The 17,480-nt window shown below is 44.9% G+C and overlaps 1 protein-coding gene across 1 annotated transcript in view; it reads right to left on the bottom strand.

The window, feature by feature from the left end:
• Positions 1–2,005: 2,005 nt before the first annotated feature.
• FBXW10B (F-box and WD repeat domain containing 10B) overlaps positions 2,006–17,480 on the bottom strand; it is a gene marked incomplete at both ends in the record, with an annotated part of 47,873 nt that continues 32,398 nt past the window's right edge. The window contains 4 exons of the mRNA XM_080677391.1: positions 2,006–2,811; positions 5,324–5,485; positions 7,873–8,138; positions 10,947–11,105. Of these exons, the coding sequence (XP_080533517.1) occupies positions 2,006–2,811; positions 5,324–5,485; positions 7,873–8,138; positions 10,947–11,105 (1,393 nt within the window). The remainder of the gene's footprint in view (positions 2,812–5,323; positions 5,486–7,872; positions 8,139–10,946; positions 11,106–17,480) is intronic.

The raw sequence follows: 17,480 nt of genomic DNA on the forward strand, positions 1-17,480 counted from the left end.
GACGTGTGGAATAATGTGTATTAGCACATTTCCTTAATTGAGAGAATTCTTTCTAATAAAATCACTATTTTTGCATGGCTATTTGACAGTGCTACTTTAAACCTAATAATAAAAGAAATTGTTTTCAGTTTGGCAAACACTAGTATTCCTGCACTTGAAAGTGAAAAGTGGAGGCAGTGAACAGGTTACCTGTGCATCTAGACAGCCCATGCCATGCAGGTTGTGGGGGGTTGTGGGTTGGGGTTTTTGTTGTTTTTGTTTTGCATTCTATTTGAACTCATTACCATCTGTATAGAAAAATCTCAATTCAGTTTATATCCTGAGCAGGAAAAAAAATAGTTCTTCCCTACTGTGTTTCTCTCCTGTGTGTCTTCTTTACTACTCATATAAAACACTTCATTTCTTGTCACCAAATAAGTCGAGGTTTTTCTCCACATCAAACAATTCTCTGCAGCACCAGCTGGGTGTCCTACAATTTAATTAAATGTTGACACTATCCACTTGGAGACATCATCAGCTCACACAGGTTAAGGGCTCAGTCCTACAAGACTCTCTCTCTCTCTCTCTCTCTCTCTCTCTCTCTCTCTCTCTCTCTCTCACACACACACACACACACACACACACACACACACACACACACACATATTCAGATGCCAGTCACAAGCCCAGGTACTCACCTGGCTTCTGACCAACCAGCTATAGCTCAGAGGTTGCAAGGATCCCTCTCCTCGGGTTCAATTAACTTGCAAGAGCAACTAACAGAACTCAGGGAAACACTTACTTACAGTTACCAGTTTATTAAAGGATACAAAACAAAAACAAAAAAACACCCAGAGCCAGATGAAGACACATAGGGCAAGGTCTGCAAGGGTCCGAGCTCAGGAGCTTCTGTGGAGCTGGGTGTGTCACCTCCCAGGATGTGGATGTCTTCACCAACTGAGAAGCTCTCCAAACCCCCGGCTATTGGGGTTTTTATGGAGCTTCCTCATGCAGGCATGTCTAATGGTTAACTCCATTTCCAGCCTCTCGTTCCAAACCTCATGGCTTGGTTTTTCTGGTGACAAGAGCCCATCCAGGAGCCCACCCAGTCACATCATTAGAACACTAGTGCTAATATCACTTAGGAATTAAAAGGTTTTCAAGATCTCTGTGCCAGGGATGGGGTCAAAGACAAATATTAGAACAAAAGATATTCCTAGTATTCTTATTGCTTGGGAAATTACAAGGGTTTCAGGAGCTGTGCCAGGAACGAGTGGCAGAGGCCAATATATATTTTCTGTTATCTCACAGCATCCTATGGCCATGCTGAGCCGCTGAGTAGGAACAGTGCCCTTTGGATGGGGCTTGAACTCTCCAAAGGTGGACTGCACTCTTCTAAATTACCTGCCTGGACCCTGATACTGTTAGTGGTAGGGAGATCTCCACATCTCCATCTGTTGCTGGTGGGAGTGAGCTTCTTGTGATATTCCGAAAAAGGAATTTTCTGAGACTCGCACGGGAGGATGAGATATTGTAGAAAGCTTTATTTCTGTGGAATTAAACCCCTGAGTTTCCAAGGTCCCATGTCCTCTTGTCCCACTGAGGAAGCCGTGTAGCTGTGGCTTCAGCAGAGCTGGAATCAGAGCTAGTGTCCAGAGTTTTCGCTCCATATTGGAGCAGTGTCCAGTCCAGCATCAGGCTAGCTTAGCTTGTGTTCCCATCTGAAGTCTATCAGTCCACTGCGTGTGGGGTCCACAGGGCCACATGGCTATGGAGGAAACATGGGCAAATGCAAGGAAGCAGGAACAAGCGAGCCCCACGAGCCAAGAGAGTGAGTTCCTGGGGATTATGTATTCCCAAATTTTCACAGGCTTGCATTGACCCCACGTATTTCTGTTCCCAGGTTTGACTGACAGCAAGCACCCTCCCTAGGTCAGTCCAACTTCACTAAAATAAAATAACCCAAACACCAATGTCTACTTTGCTTCCTTTTTATTGCAAGACATTGTAATCTCACAAGGCTGGTTCAGATAAATACATTTGGACCAAGTTCAGGGGCTGCGGTTTTCCCTTGCTTCATGAAGTTATCTATGGGCAGGCCTTTGATCTTCCTGATCCATGCAGCTTTTCTGGCCTTTTCTGGGTTGACCACTCCAGTGGGCTTTGTGGCCTGGTATTCTTTCAGCTTGGCTTCCTCGTACTCTTTCTCCTCCCTCACAGTCAGCAGCATGAAGTCGCTGTTCATTCTAAATGGATCGAGGGCCGTGCAGTAGCAAGGCCGTTCTTTCCTGACAGGCTGGGTTGTCTTGCCTACTTTTGGAGCCAGCATGCGGTTTGCCTTAATGACATGCATGCTGGTTAAGGGTCTGAAGCTGTGTACTGCCTTGTCAATGGAACTGGGGACTTGGTCTTCAACTAAGCTGGAGCGGATAATCATGGGCTGGGGTATGGTAGAATGGACTCGGGAATGGTGCAAAGAGTTCTTCAAGTTGGGCTGCAGTTTCTGGATTTCAAGGGAAATATTGGTTTCTTTCACATCTATGGAAGGGTGGCTGACTCTCAAACTGTCAACTGCATGTTGTAGTGATTTTCCTTTGAAATTAAGGACCTTCCTTGGGTGTGAAATTAAAGGTTCCCAAACATCAATGACTTGGGTCTGGGCCCTATGCGGGTAGGCATACTCCCCTGAATTATGGGCTTGCTGCAGGGCATTAACTGTCAGTAGGAACCGGTCAGGTGACATAGAGATTTTCCAGGACTTTTTCTTTGAGTGTTTGGGCAGGTGTCCAGAAGTTTCCAGTTGTCCCTTTTTTTGTACTCTTTCCATATCATCTAGTTTTTCAAAAAAAAAAAGAAAGAAAGAAAAAGAAATCAGTGTCCCATGAAAAAGCATTAAGTATTTAAGCATGAAAATTAAATCCGTTCTAACTGGGATGCAAACTGACATATTTGTTGCCCAATGGACATGTCATCCATCATGTGGGCAAAAATCCCCCATGATACCAGAAATTACGACATATTCAATACAACAAGTCTTTAACAAATATGCTAGTACTTGTGTGTACGTGTGCATTAACCTCTAGATATGCATATTTTGGAGGGAACATATATAATCCCAATGCTCCACACATATTTTGAAATGTCATACCTCATTTATAATCAAAATAGGCCTTATAAATTCATAGTAACATACCTGTTTTTAAAGAAAAATTGAATGACAAAATTGTATTCCCATCTTATTAATCAAATTTGACTCCAAATGATCTTTGGACATTTTCTAAAGTCAAAACTATCTTCACCCCTGGGAAATGCTAAATATCACAGCATGACTGAAAGGCAGCTCCTGAATAGGAGTTCCTGAAATGTTTTGCACAATAGCAGCAGAACCAAAAGCTGCTGATTAAGAACCAGAGATTCATCCTGTCACACTAGATCATGGTCAAGACCAAGGTGCCTAAGATCTGAGTTAAGAATGTCTTCACAGGTGAGCAAATCTATCATATCTCAGTTGGGCCTTTCGACCCCTACAATACCTCATGGATACACTGAAAGTAGTATTCCCATTTTACAAAAGGAATAACTGAGTCATGAAAAGTGGAAGTCATTTGTTTAGTCTGACCCAGCAAGTAAAACTCTGTACCACCAACTATAGCAATCTATAACTAGCAAATAAAATGGGACCATGTGCTAAGCATATAATCTTCCTTGACTATATTGCTTTATCCCAAGATATTTGTGTATGGACATACTAGGATGGAATAAAACTTCATATTTCTCCCTTTATCTTTGTGAATTAAATAATATTTTATAAAAACATATAAAACAAAATAAAATTAAGATGTCAAAATCTTCCCCACTCTCCTTTCAATCCCAGAACAAACCATTCCACACCTATATGTGTACATGTGTGACAAACCACGCAATTTTTTCTCCTCTTATAAAAATTGTGATAACTTTTTGTTCATTGACTTGTCTTTTTTATATAATAATATATTGTTGATTTCTTTCCAAGTCAATATATATAGATCCTTGTGATACAATTTTATCTGTTGTGTAATATTGCAAAATATATTTTTTTCATTATTAGTCATTGCTCACTGATGAACATTTAGTTTGTTAGTGATCATTCTTCAAGAAATGCAAAGACCACTTTTTCTTATGATACAAGCAAGTGTAAAATGATAGATAGCCCTAACCGGTTTGGCTCTGTGGGTAGAGGGTAGGCCTGCAGACGAAAGGGTCACGAGTTCTGTTTTGGTCAAGGGCATGTACCTCGGTTACAGGCTCAATCCCTGGCCCCAGTCAAGGCATGTTTGGGTGGCAACTAACCTATGTGTCGCTCTCACATTGGTGTTTCTCTCTGTCTCTCCCCCTCCCTTCTACTCTCTCTAATAATCAATAGAAAAATATCCCCAGGTGAGGATTAACAAAGAGAGAGAGAGAGAGAGAGAGAGAGAGAGAGAGAGAGAGAGAGAGAGAGAGAGAAGAAATGCTAGATTGTTGGCATGGGTGCAGTGGGAGTCCTCATGCATTCTTGGTGGGATGGTAAATTGATACACCATCTTTAAAGGACCACCATGACAATATCTTTCTGGTTTTTAAATGCAGTTATCCTTTGGCTCAGCAAAGCCTCTCCTAGGATTTTACACTACAGGTATATATCTACATGGGTACACAGACATAGGTACATACAAAGATGCCCACTGTTAGTAGACCCCTTCTAAAACTTAATTGTTTTCCCCTCACCTTGAAACTAGTATCTACAGGGAGTTTGATTCAAAGAAGCACTGTTGTATTAACCAAACTATTTGAAAGGCATTTCAAATCTTTATCGAAGTTCCTCAAAAACAACAAAGGGACGTAGTATTTGTGGCTGTCCAGTAATTCTTCTTAAAAGCCCCTTCCTCATCTCTCGATTATCTCCTTATCTCATATACTTAGCACCCGTCCCCAAATCTATCTCCTTCCCCATGAAATCCCCTAAAACACCCTCTGAAATCAGCCGCAACTTCCTCTTCTTTCTTCTGTTCCCCATTATTCAGACTGATGACGTAACCATCCAAGAACTGAGGAGGCTGAATGGCAGGGAAGGGAGTCAGACTATGAGCCCAAATTTAGCTCTTACAAAGGTTCTCCCTCCGTGGCCTCAAGCTCTTAAGACAATTAAGTAAAACCAATCACTCTTAGGAAAAGCCAGGCATTTTATCTATTGTGAAGTCTCAGATAAGCAACGTTAGTGATCTGCTGAAAAACTAGACTGAGCAAAGGGGGGGGGGGGGGGGGAGAGAGAGAGAGAGAGACAGAGAGAGAGAGTTGGAGCATGCCACTGAGACTAAAGCATCACTGTTCATCTTACCTCCTGAAAGGGATTTTGCTTCCAGACTCTCCTGCCCACTATCCAAGCTAATGACTTCCTTAGAAACAGCACTCACTCTCACTTTGCTGTCTCCATCTCTTCGGGGTGATTTTAGCTTGACTTGACTTTGAGGCGCCTCTAATGACCCTGCTAAATTAAGATTGATGAAAAAACCATAGTAAGTACATAATTCAATTAAGCCTGAATAATGGGGGCATAGCTGATAATTTGATTGGTTTTCACCCAAACCATCACCTTATTGTTTGTCATATGAACCTAAGTAGTCACCTGGAGCCTAAGGATTGATCACCCCACCTACTGATTACTAAGCTCTAAGCATTATCTGAAAATCTTCGTCCTCTTTCCTAGCTGACCATTTGCAGTGCTACATTCTGGGAGGTGATCTATTGATCTATGGGTCCAACTTCACACTCCAAATATAGGTTAATAAAAGAAGTCTGCCTACTCTAGCTCCCACACAATTTATTCATTGTATGTCTTATAAATGGCATGAGCCATGCCACTCCACTGCACACTTACACACACACACACACACACACACACACACACACACACACAGAGGTTCCTGCTTCATAACTAATATTTCCAGGTATGCATGTTCTCAATCAGGGGTAGAGATAATACATTCTGCAAAGAACATTTTTCTTCTGCCTTATAATAATAATAGAGGCCCAGTGCATGAAATTCTTGCAGGGGGGGAGAGGGGGGTGTCCCTCAGCCAGCCTGCACCCTCTCCAATCTGGGACCCCTCGAGGGATATCCAACTTCCCGTTTAGGCCCGATCCCACTAGGATCGGGCCTAAACGGGAAGTTGGACATCCCTCTCACAATCCAGGGCTGCTGGCTCCCAACTGCTCACCTGCCTGTCTGCCTGATTGCCCCTAACTGCTTCTGCCTGCCAACCTGATCACCCCCTAACCACTCCCCTGACAGCCTGATTGAAGCCAAAATGCTCCCCTGCTGGCCCTATTGCCCCTAACTGCCCTCCCCTGCTGGCCTGGTCACCCCTAACTGTCCTCCCCTGCAGGCCTGGTTGCCCCCAACTGCCCTCCCTTGCTGGCCCGGTTACCCCTAACTGCCCTCCCCTGCAGTCCTGATTGCCCCCAACTGCCCTCCCATGCAGGCCTGATCGCCCCCAACTGCCCTCCCCTGCAGGCCTGATCACCCCCAACTGCCCTCCCTTGCAGGCCTGGTCCCTCCCAACTGCCCTCCCCTGCTGGCCTGATTGCCTACAAATGCCCTCCCTTGCCAGCCATCTTGTGGCGGCCATCTTGTGTCCACATGGGGGTGGCCATCTTTGACCACATGGGGGTGGCCATCTTGTGTGTTGGACTGATGGTCAATTTGCATATTACCTCTTTATTATATAGGACTAGAGGCCTGGTGCACGAAATTTGTGCACTGGAAGGGGGGGTCCCTCAGCCTAGCCTGCGCCCTCTTGCAGTCCAGGAGCCCTCAAGGGATGTCTGACTAATGGCTTAGGCCCGCTCCTGCCACGGCCACTGTGCTCACCAGCCATGAGCCTGGCTTCTGGCGTACTGACCACCAGGGGGCAGCTCCTGCATTGAGCATCTGCCCCCTGGTGGTCAGTGTGCATCATAGCAACTGGTCATTCTGCCATTCAGTCAATTTGCATATTAGCCTTTTATTATATAGGACTAGAGGCCCTGTGCACAAAATTCGTGCATGGGGGGGGGGGTCCCTCAGCCTGGCCTGCACCCTCTCTAATATAGGACCCCTCCAGGGATGTATGACTGCCCTGTGGGATCAGGCCTAAATCAGCAGTTGAACATCCCTCTTGCAATCCAGGACCACTGGCTCCTAACTGCTCACCTGCCTGCCTGCCTGATCACCCCTAACCCCTCTGCCTGCTTGACTGATGCCCCTAACTGCTCCCCTGCCTGCCTGATTGCCCCAACCACCTCTGCCTGCCTGATCGCCCCTAACCTCTTTGCCTGCTGCCTGATCACCCCTAACCACCTCTGCCTGCCTGCCTGATTGCCCCTAACTGCTCTCCCCTGCCAGCCTGATCGCTCCTAACCACCTCTGCCTCGACCCCCGCCACCGTGGCTTTGTCTGGAAGGAGGAAGGATGTCCAGAAGGATATCCAGAAGGATGTCCAGAAGACGTCCAGTCTAATTAGCATATTACCCTTTTATTAGTATAGATTTTGTCCTAAGAAAATAATTATGTACCATATGTTTGGCTAGGGGGTGTGGAGGGAGAATGTTGGTTGCTTGCTTTTTGTTTTAATGGCAAGTATTAAGGGCTAATATTAGCTACTGTACAAAGATTCTAATAATCTGAAAACTTAGGCCTTGAAAATCAGGAAGTTCCCTTCCCTTTGCTGGCTAACAAATTGGTGAATCAAAGAAAATTGCTCCCACCTTCCTTAAAGGTGAGATTTATATCATCAAAAAACCACTGGACAAAATATTGCATGAAGAAACTAGTCCTGGAAGCCTGAGACCTGCTCCATTGGGTACCACTCTGATGGCCTGGGGGTCAGCTCTTACCTGTTGGTGTCCTGGCTGCCTTCAGGAGAATGCGGGACCTGTGAGGTTTACTTAACAGGGACTCCTGGGCCACCAGGTATTTACTGGATATGGAGCTCCCCAGGTTGTGAATTGGGGTGCTAGTCTTGGAGATGACTTCCAGGAGGTTTTCTTCCCTGTCCTCTTTATCCTTGTTCTTTCTTTGTTTGGCCCGTTCCAGGAAGTACTGCCACTTGATATTCTCAAACTGGAATGTGAGGATATTGCTTTCTGTGTTGATAACCATCCTGGAATGAAAACAAGATTGCCCAGAAAAGGATCATGAAGGCCACCATGCCCAGCCTCCAGATCTGCATGCCAACTGCTGTCCTGTCCAATCCTCAGCCAAGGAAAATTCCCCAGGAAATTACTGTGCCAGTAGGGGGTGTAGGTTGTTGAAGGGTCTAGGATAGCAGGCCATACAGCAGGGTTCATGGGCTCTGTAGCTATTTGTTGTTGTTATTGTTGTTGTTGTTGTTAATTAAATGTGAACAGGGCACATATGTGTGTGTTTTTAATACATTGACTTTTTTTAACATTTTATTTATATACTAGAGGCCTGGTGCATGAAATTTGCGCATGGGGTGTGTGTCCCTCAGCCCAACCTGAACGCTCTCCAATCTGGGACCCCTTGAGGGATGTCCAACTGCCCAGTAGAATCGGGCCTAAAGGGGCAGTCGGACATCCCTCTCACAATCCAGGACTGCTGGCTCCCAACTACTCACCTGTCTGCCTTCCTGATTGCCCCTAACTGCTTCTGCCTGCCAGCCTGATCAACCCCTAACCACTCCCCTGCCAGCCTGATTGATGCCTAACTGCTCCCCTGACAGCCTGGTTGACCCTAACTGCCCTTCCCTGCAGGCCTGTTCACCCCTAACTGCCCTCCCTTGCAGACCTGGTTCCTCCCAACTGCCCTCCATGCTGGCCATCTTGTGGTGGCCATCTTGTGTCCACATGGGGTCAGTCATCTTTGACCACATGGGGGCAGCCATCTGTTGGAGTGATGGTCAATTTGCATATTATTCTTTTATTAGATAGGAGGATTAGATAGGATAGAGGCCTGGTGCACAGGTGGGGGCCAGCTGGTTTGCCTTGAAGGGTGTCCTGGATCAGGGTGGGGGTTCCCTTGGGGCGTGGGGCGGCCTGGGCGAGGGGCCTGTGGTGGTTTGCAGGTTAGCCACACCCCCCCAGTGACCCAAGTGGAGGCCCTGGTATCTGGGATTTATTTATCTTCTATAATTGAAACTTTGTAGCCTTCAGTGGAGGCCAAGGCAGGACAGGGCAGGCGGAAAGCTTGGCTTCCTCCATTGCCAGGGAAACCCAAGCCTCCTGCTCTCTCCGTGGCCACAGCCATCTTGGTTGGGTTAATTTGCATACTCACTCCTGATTGGCTGGTGGGCATGGCTTGTGGGTGTGGCGGAGGTATGGTCAATTTGCATATTACTCTTTTATTAGATAGGATTTTATTGATTTTTTACAGAGAGGAAGGGAGAGGGATAGAGAGTTAGAAACATCGATGAAAGAGAAACATCGATCAGCTGCCTCCTGCACACTCCCTACTGGGTATGTGCCCGCAACTAAGGTACATGCCCTTGACCAGAATCGAACCTGGGATCCTTGAGTCCATAGGCCAACGCTCTATCACTGATCCAAACCGGTTAGGGCCCAGGGCACATATATTCTAATTACTTTGCTTTTGGAATTAAAATACTTTTAAAAGAATTTCCATTCTTGGAGTGAGTGCCAAGCACCTCAGATGCTCGAGGCAGAAGGCTTAGGTACTTTGCATGAATGTTAGGTCCTGAAATTCACCCTTGTTTTAAGCTCAGCATCCAAATGCCATGTTTCTATTGCTGTGATGGGGATGTGGAAAACTCTTTAATGGGAGAGGTTCCCGCCTCAATGATCCTCCAGCCCACTCCCTTTCACTCCATCACTCCAAGGTCTCCAAGCATGCTCTACTTTAGACTGAACATGTAGGATGTTTTAAAGCAGGATGATTTCCATCTTCTCTAATCCTCACTTTAATGACCTGGTGGGAAAGGAGTTCCAAACCTAGCCCTCCCCCCCCCCCCCAAGAACTGCCTCCCACCTGCCCATGGCTTGTTGTTCTCAGAGCAAGCCACTTTCTCTTCTCTACCTGGACCTCCTCTCACCATAAACAAGGAACAGAGACACTATGCAAAGGTTCCTTTCTGCTCCAAAGGCTGCAATTTTAAGATCGCAATGGTTAGTGTAAACTCTGTAAGAGAATGATTTGTTTTGGTTGAAAACACTAGAATAAAATTTGGGGAATCATTCCAATTAGAAATCTCTTTCAGATTTATTTTTTACTCAAGCCAAAAGGAAATAGTCTCTCTTCAGATGTCAGGGATGAGAAAAATTCAGGGGTGATTTTTAAAAAAATATTATTACCTCCTGACTGAAAAGTGTTTATTTATTGAGACTTATTACCAGTCCTCCCTCTTTAAGATGAGAAATAGTGAAGTTTCATTAAAGAGAAGGCAATATGATTCATGGAGATTAACTTGATGTCTAAAGTGAGCCTGTGGTAGAATTTTTAACAAGTGAATTCTACGTGGGTATATTTCACATAATAGCACCCTGAACATGGCATATATCAAGCACAGTACTATATACAATTAGTCTAGTCCCAGTTCTGGTGTCTGTAAATTCACTTGCTCAGCACTGTTCCAGGAGTCAGTGGACCCTTTGCCCCTGCTTTCCCCTGCCTCCTGCACATTTGGGCATCTGAAGTGAGGCTGCAGAGACAGTGGGTGGAGCTCTGGAGCAAGCAGGGGCTGCCCATTTCAGAGCTGTGGTCCCTGCAGCTAAGCCATGCTGCACTCACTGCATGAGTTGCCCAGACATCCAGGACAAATCAAGAGTGATGTGAACCTTGATTGCTAAGTCTGGTGCAAAGTCCACTTAGTCTCCCATGAGACCATGATTCTCCTCCAGCCAAAGCCCAGCTTTACTGCCAGAAAGTCCAGGGCTGGTGTCCCAGAGGAGGCAAAATCATCCAAACAGAATTGTTCATACCTCGGACCACCCACCTGTTGCTGTCAATAAAGAAGGACAACACGGGATCACCTCTGCCATTGGCTTTCATCACCTTCAGACAGTTCCCATTGAGGAAGTTGTAAATGCGGATCTTGCCATCTGCACAGGCACTGATGACCCGGAGGAAGAGCAGGGCCACATGGAGAACCTCCCTGGAAGGGGACAGAGCAATAGGCAGGGTCTGTCTTCTGGTAAGTTGCTTGGGACTTTTGTAGTTCAGGGTATTTTGTGTATGGTTAGGAGTTAGTGGTTATAACTATCCCTGAAGTGATGTTTGGCATCATTTCATAATTCTGGCTGTAAACCATGAACCCTCAAGACATGGCTCTACTCATTCCTCCCATTCTGTGATGATTTTTCCTGCAATTTGGTCACAGTGCCCAAAGATAGCAAAGTGCAAACGCCTATGTCGAATTTTTGTGGGGTCTGTTTTATAGATGATCATACTTTTATAATTTGATTCCTAGCTATTGACTTCTACAAAAGTCCTGCCAAAAATTATTTAATTTTTTTTATTTTAATCCTCATTCCAGGATATGTTTTCATTGATTTTGAGAGATAGAAAAGGCAGGGGGTGGGGGACATGGATCATCGATTGGCTGCCTCCCATACAGCCCTGACCAGGGATCGAACCCATAACTTTTTGGTGCACTGGATGACATTCCAACCAATTGAGCCACCTGGCCAGACTGAATTATTTAACATTTTGATTCCTTTTCAAATAGTGTATGTATGTATGTATGTGTTTCCCCGAAAATAAGACAGTGTCTTATGTTAATTTTTGCCCCCAAAGACACGCTAGGTCTTATTTTCAGGGGATGTCTTATTTTTCCATGAAGAAGAATACGGTACACATTTATTGTTAAATGAAAATAAAGGAAATTTATTACCTGTATACGGTACAGTAGTACGGTAGTTGTCAACACAAACCAGACAAACTGTGAATCCTACAGTATCAAGAATTTACTCATTTATTCAATAACAATCATGTCATCATCTTCTGGAACATCATCATAACAATCCAATTCCTGAATTTCCTGGTGAATTTCTTGTGACTCCATTTCTTTCAGAATCAGTGGACCAAATCTCTCATGTTTAGCAATAGCACTGTCTTTAAATGAGTACTTCTTGTCAAGGTAGCCTGCTTGCAGTGCATTTGCAATGCAACTGTCAGTGATTTTCTCCCATGAATTCTTCACCCAAGTCACAACTTCTTGCAGTTTAGGTTTCACAAAGTTTCCACACTGATTTCTCTCCATTCTATTTTCAATGTAGTCATTAATTTCCATGCGCAAATTGTCTTTGAATGGCTTGTTTATTGCAATATCAAGAGTCTGGAGATAGGCCGTCATTCCTGCGGGAATCATTATCTGATCTATTTTTCTTTCGTGAAGAAATGTCTTCATGTCTTTAGCACGGTGAGTGCTGGCTGCACCCCACACTAGCAGACCTCTTTGGCTCCCTCGCTTAACAAGTGGCAGCATTAAATCGACCCACTTCCTTATAACTGCTTGTGTGGCCCAGGCTTTTTCAGTTTCAGGAATAAAAACGCCCAAAACACGTTCAATCTTTTCCTTCTTGCCCTTAGAAATGATTAAAGGTGGGATTTTAGTGCCATCCAGACGAATTGCCAAAATACAGGAAACACGTGCACTTTCGTAAGCAGTGGAGGGAATGTATGCTAAGGAGGCACCCCGCTGTTCAATTGTTGTTTGAGATGATTGGCCCATAAACACTGAAGTTTCATCCATAGCAATCATGTTGGAAAGATGGTATTTAGAGAAGTCAGCATCATCAATAAAGGACTTAAATGCAAGTGCTCGCTTAATAACTTGAGTATCTTCCAACCTAAGCAATGTTGTAGATCTTCTTAAAGACAGTTCACTTCGCTGAAGGAAATTATCCAGCCAGTGTTGTGATGCTTTGAAGTCTTTGGGGGCTATGTCAAACTGTGGTGCCATTGCAAGGGCAAATTCTTGAATCTGAGCCCTATTCACAACCAAAGCCTTTGCTCTCCTGTCAACAACCCATTCACAGATCAGGTCTTTCAGCTCAGAAAATAATGGTTGCCGACCTGATCCACACTTGCGCTTTTTAGCATTTCCCTTGTCCACTTGTTCAATGAGGTTACCATACTCTGCTCGCCATTTTCGGACCAATCAGATACTCAACATCTTCTCTTTGCAGAAAGCAGTAAGATTTTGGCCCCAAGAGTCTTCCATGATTCCTTTCTTGTACTCCACGGAGTAGCTTTTTCTTTTTGCGCTCATTTCTAGGGGTAAAAAAAAAGGAATTGGGGTATCAAGGTGGGGGGAGGGGGATCACTCAAAATGACACAGAGGGGATCAGAGGGGGGAATCAAAATGGCACAGCAGAATCAGAGGGGGGATTACCATTTTAGTAACCCCTTTTGATCCTCCTGTGTCATTTTGATTGCCCCCTCTGATCCTCCTGTGTCATTTTAAGTGATCCCCCTCGCCCCACCCCTGTGCCACTGAACACCTTCACCAGACATCCCCCCTACCTTTTTATCAGACATTTACCCCCTGGGGCCTGCCTGGGGACTGTCACTGGGCTTGCTGGGGCCTGGATCTGGGCTGGAGCAGGGTCTGCCACTGACTGAGAACCTTCAGTCATCATGAAGGCGGCCGCGAGCATCAGGTAGTGTCACCAGAGACAGACCAGCACTCACCACCTTCGCCGCGTCCCGTCCGCTCTAATCCTCCTGTTCTTCTACACGCATCTGCGAAAGTCTCCTCCTCTCTCCCGCCCCGCGCTCACCGCTCACTCCGACCTCCGCTCCGCCTCCACACAGCAGTGACGTCAGGACTCCGCGTAACGTCACTGGTTGCTAGACACCAGTCGGGGCGGCCCTAGCGACCAGTTTATGGTAAATTAATTTTCATTCTGAGACAGAGCCTGGAGGCTTTATTTTCGGGGCATGCCTTATATTTCACTCAGAAGGAAACCTGTAAGTAGGTCTTATTTTCGGAGGATGTCTTATTTTCGGGGAAACACGGTATATATGGCTAATATGCTAAGTGTCCAACTGTCTGACCAGTCGCTATGACATGCACTGACCACCAGGGGGCATACACTCAACACAGGAGCTGCCATGACGCACACTGGCCGGCACCACAGACCTGGTGCCAACAAACCAACACTTGGCTTCCCCCAAGTGGGACACAGGAGCTGCCACCACCCTGGAGTGACACCCCACCAAATCGCAGCCAATGCTGCCAAGACCCCATGGCACAAAATGCAGCCCACAGCCCAGCCCAGCCCCAAAATGGTGGCTGTGGGTGCTGGGTAATGACATTGCAATGTCATGTAGCAACCTGGCTTCCTCTCTCTAGTGACACCTAGCCTCCTTGAAGTTTCTTCAGCCCAGGAATATGACTTGCTTTATAGCCAGTGCAAACATTTCACACTGTAATCAAATGTCTGTGAAGCGTTATCCCGTGCCTCATCTCATTTGATCTTCACAGAAGTCCTGGAGTAGGTAGATAGGAGACTCGGTAGAATCCTATTTTCTTTTCATTAGCTGGGAAAATGAAGATTTAGAAAGCTTAGAAACTTGACCTGACTGAAAAGAAGTAAGAAGTGGTGGACCTTGAAAATGACTTCAGGTTTGCACAGAATATCATCAAACACTGCTGCAGTTAAATATTTTACCCTTTGTTCTCCCTGCGTGATCTACAATAATTTGCTTCTTGTTGATATTTACTGCTGTATTGCTGACAATTACCTGAAAGAGAAGTTGGAGTGCTTCACTGGGCTGGAAAAAGTTTAGCTAAATCAGAAAGCAGGTCTAATTAAGCAAGTTTATTCTATATATATACTAGAGGCCTGGTGCATGAAATTTGTGCACTGGGAGGGGGGGTCCCTCAGTCCAGCCTTCATCCCTCGGGGGATGTCTGACTGCCAGCTCCTAACTGCTCGCCTGCCTGCCTGGCTGATTGCCTCTAACTGCCTCTGCTTGCTGGCCTGGTTGCCCCCTAACTGATCCCCTGCTGGCCTGCTCACCCCTAATTGCCTCTGCTTGCTAGCCTGATCGCCCCCTAACTGCCCCCTGCTGGCCTGGTCATCCCCTCACTGCCCCCCTGCCAGCCTGGTCGCCCCTTAACTGCTCAGAAGGAAGTCGGATATCCGGAAGATGTCTAGTTGGCCTGGTCTAATTAGCATATTACCCTTTTATTAGTATAGATAAAAGGCTAAGTTGACTCGTGCATGCATGATACATATAAAGCTCTTACGGGTGCCAATTGCATGTGTGTATTTCAATCTGTCATTGTCGATTATGAATGTGGTTGACACTTCTATTATAGAGAAAGGGCAAATAGCGATATTAAAATATTTCTCCTAATTAATTTCTTTTCAATGTGCTCAAATTCATGCACTGGGCCACTAGTTATTAGATAAAGAAAGGGAAAAAAGCAAACAAAGATGCTCATTTTTATACGAAGCAAAAATCTGGTATTTGAGCAGTTTCTTTTGGATCTTAAATTGGTAGCTTTTATTTTTCCAGTTAAACATCCTGAAGGAAAACTGTACCCAGGTACGAGGTTTATCAGTTCCCTTTTGTTATGACCAGTAAGAAAAAAGACAGGAGCAGGAGATGACTTAGATAGATGCCTCCAACAAAATCCTCCCTACAACAGCTGGTCCAAGTGGGACTCCAGATATGTGTAGTAATCAGTTCTGAGAGGTGTAATTAACACATTCCTGTTAATGATTCTGAATAGTTGAATTTGATGCCACCAATTTGTTTGATTTTATATGCAAAGCAAGTCCACCCATCCCTGCCATCTCTACCCATCTAAGTCCACCCATGGCTTAGCTCTTAAAACTACCTCTTATCCTCCTCCCCCACCCCTGTGCGCACACGCACGTGCACACACATACACACCTAGGTATATGACAGATTCTTTTGGATACAACCTATGTCTATTCATCTTTTCATGCCCTATATAGGGCCTAACCCATAGCGGGCCCTTAATAAATATTTGTTGAAAAAGTGGGTGTCAGCTCGTGTTTGAGTATGATCGTTGCTACAGTGTATTTAAAAAATGGCATCATACCATTTAGCATGAGCCTTGGTCAGATCCAAGGGCCAGATTAAGACTTTTCAAAGCCCCAACCACCAGCAAAATAGAAATAACAAAGAACTTGAAAGGCAGGAGCATGTTAGCATATTCAGAGAGCAGCAAAGAGGCCAATGTGGCTTGAATTCTATCTCATGTGATAGATGATAAATGAATGGATGGGGTGGGGGAATAGATAGATAGATAGATAGATAGATAGATAGATAGATAGATAGGCAGATAGATGATAGAATAAGTATAAGAAAGTCCAACGAAGTTCTAGGTTTTTTTCAACATGGAAATACAGTGACTTTATCGGTGCCCTTAGTCCATCTGTCAGGGAGTCCAGCACTAGGAAAGATGCCTGGTGATAGAAGTGTTTAGCTCTTTCCATATTTCTTTTGATCCTGTTGAGCTGGGCCTGCATTTTACATAGGTTTCTGTGACATTTGGTAGTTCACTCTGTACCAATACAGCCTACTAATAAAAAGCACAGCTTTGGGATCAGAAAACCTGGGATCAAAACCTGATTCTACCCCTTACTGGCTGTGTAACACTGAGAAAGTAACAACCTCTCAGTCTTCAGTTTACTTCTATGAAGAAGGGATAGTGATTTCTGCCTCAGAGAATTGCTATCAGGAATATTATTATTATGATCCTATCGTAGTTTAGACTCCTTCCAGGTTTTATCTCTGTCCTATAAATAAGTCATTTGTCTTCTTCTTTGTTAAAATATACTACTAAGAGTGATGTCAATGAAAATGGAGAAGACAAGAATTCTAAAAGTCTGACCTTCCACTAAAGCAATGAAACCAATGGGTGGGGGGGAACCTGTCAGAATTAACTATTCAGGAAATCTGGAAAATAATCAAAGGCTTGTAGCCAGCCAGAGAGCACTTCGACATGAAAAATGGCTTAGTCTTCATATGGACCCTCATCCCATTCCAAACTCCCCAGTCCAGCGGTAGCCATGAAAATTACAGCCCACATTCCTGGTACTGGAGGAAACAGAACAGCCCTCATTCACAATGAATTATTTGGCCTATCTTGTGGTTTCCTGGAAACTAACTCAAAACATTTGTCTTTATTTCACCTTACTAGGAACTCACCCAGTGCTAAGGCTGCTGCCCGAGGGAATTTATTGAAAACATTTATAAGCCAGAGTTTTCATCACTGCTTCCCAGGGCAATATATGTCTGTTGGGGCAAACAATTGATTAATCAAAAAGCTTTGGAGAAAAATCTGGGGGATAAAATGTCCATGGGACTTTAAAAAGTTCGTACATATTCCTGGGGCTGTGCTCAGTCTTGGGAAAGAACTGAAAAAGGCCTAATCGCTCACTCTGGGCTGACCATGGTGTTCTATCAACAGGAAGTAAGAGCAAAGGTAGAGTTTTAACCTGCGTGGCTGAGTGATGAAGGCTTCCATCAGTAGGCACACAAG

Source organism: Plecotus auritus (genome assembly GCF_963455305.1).
Source record: "Plecotus auritus genome assembly, chromosome: 7".
NCBI classification, from domain to species: Eukaryota; Metazoa; Chordata; class Mammalia; order Chiroptera; family Vespertilionidae; genus Plecotus; species Plecotus auritus.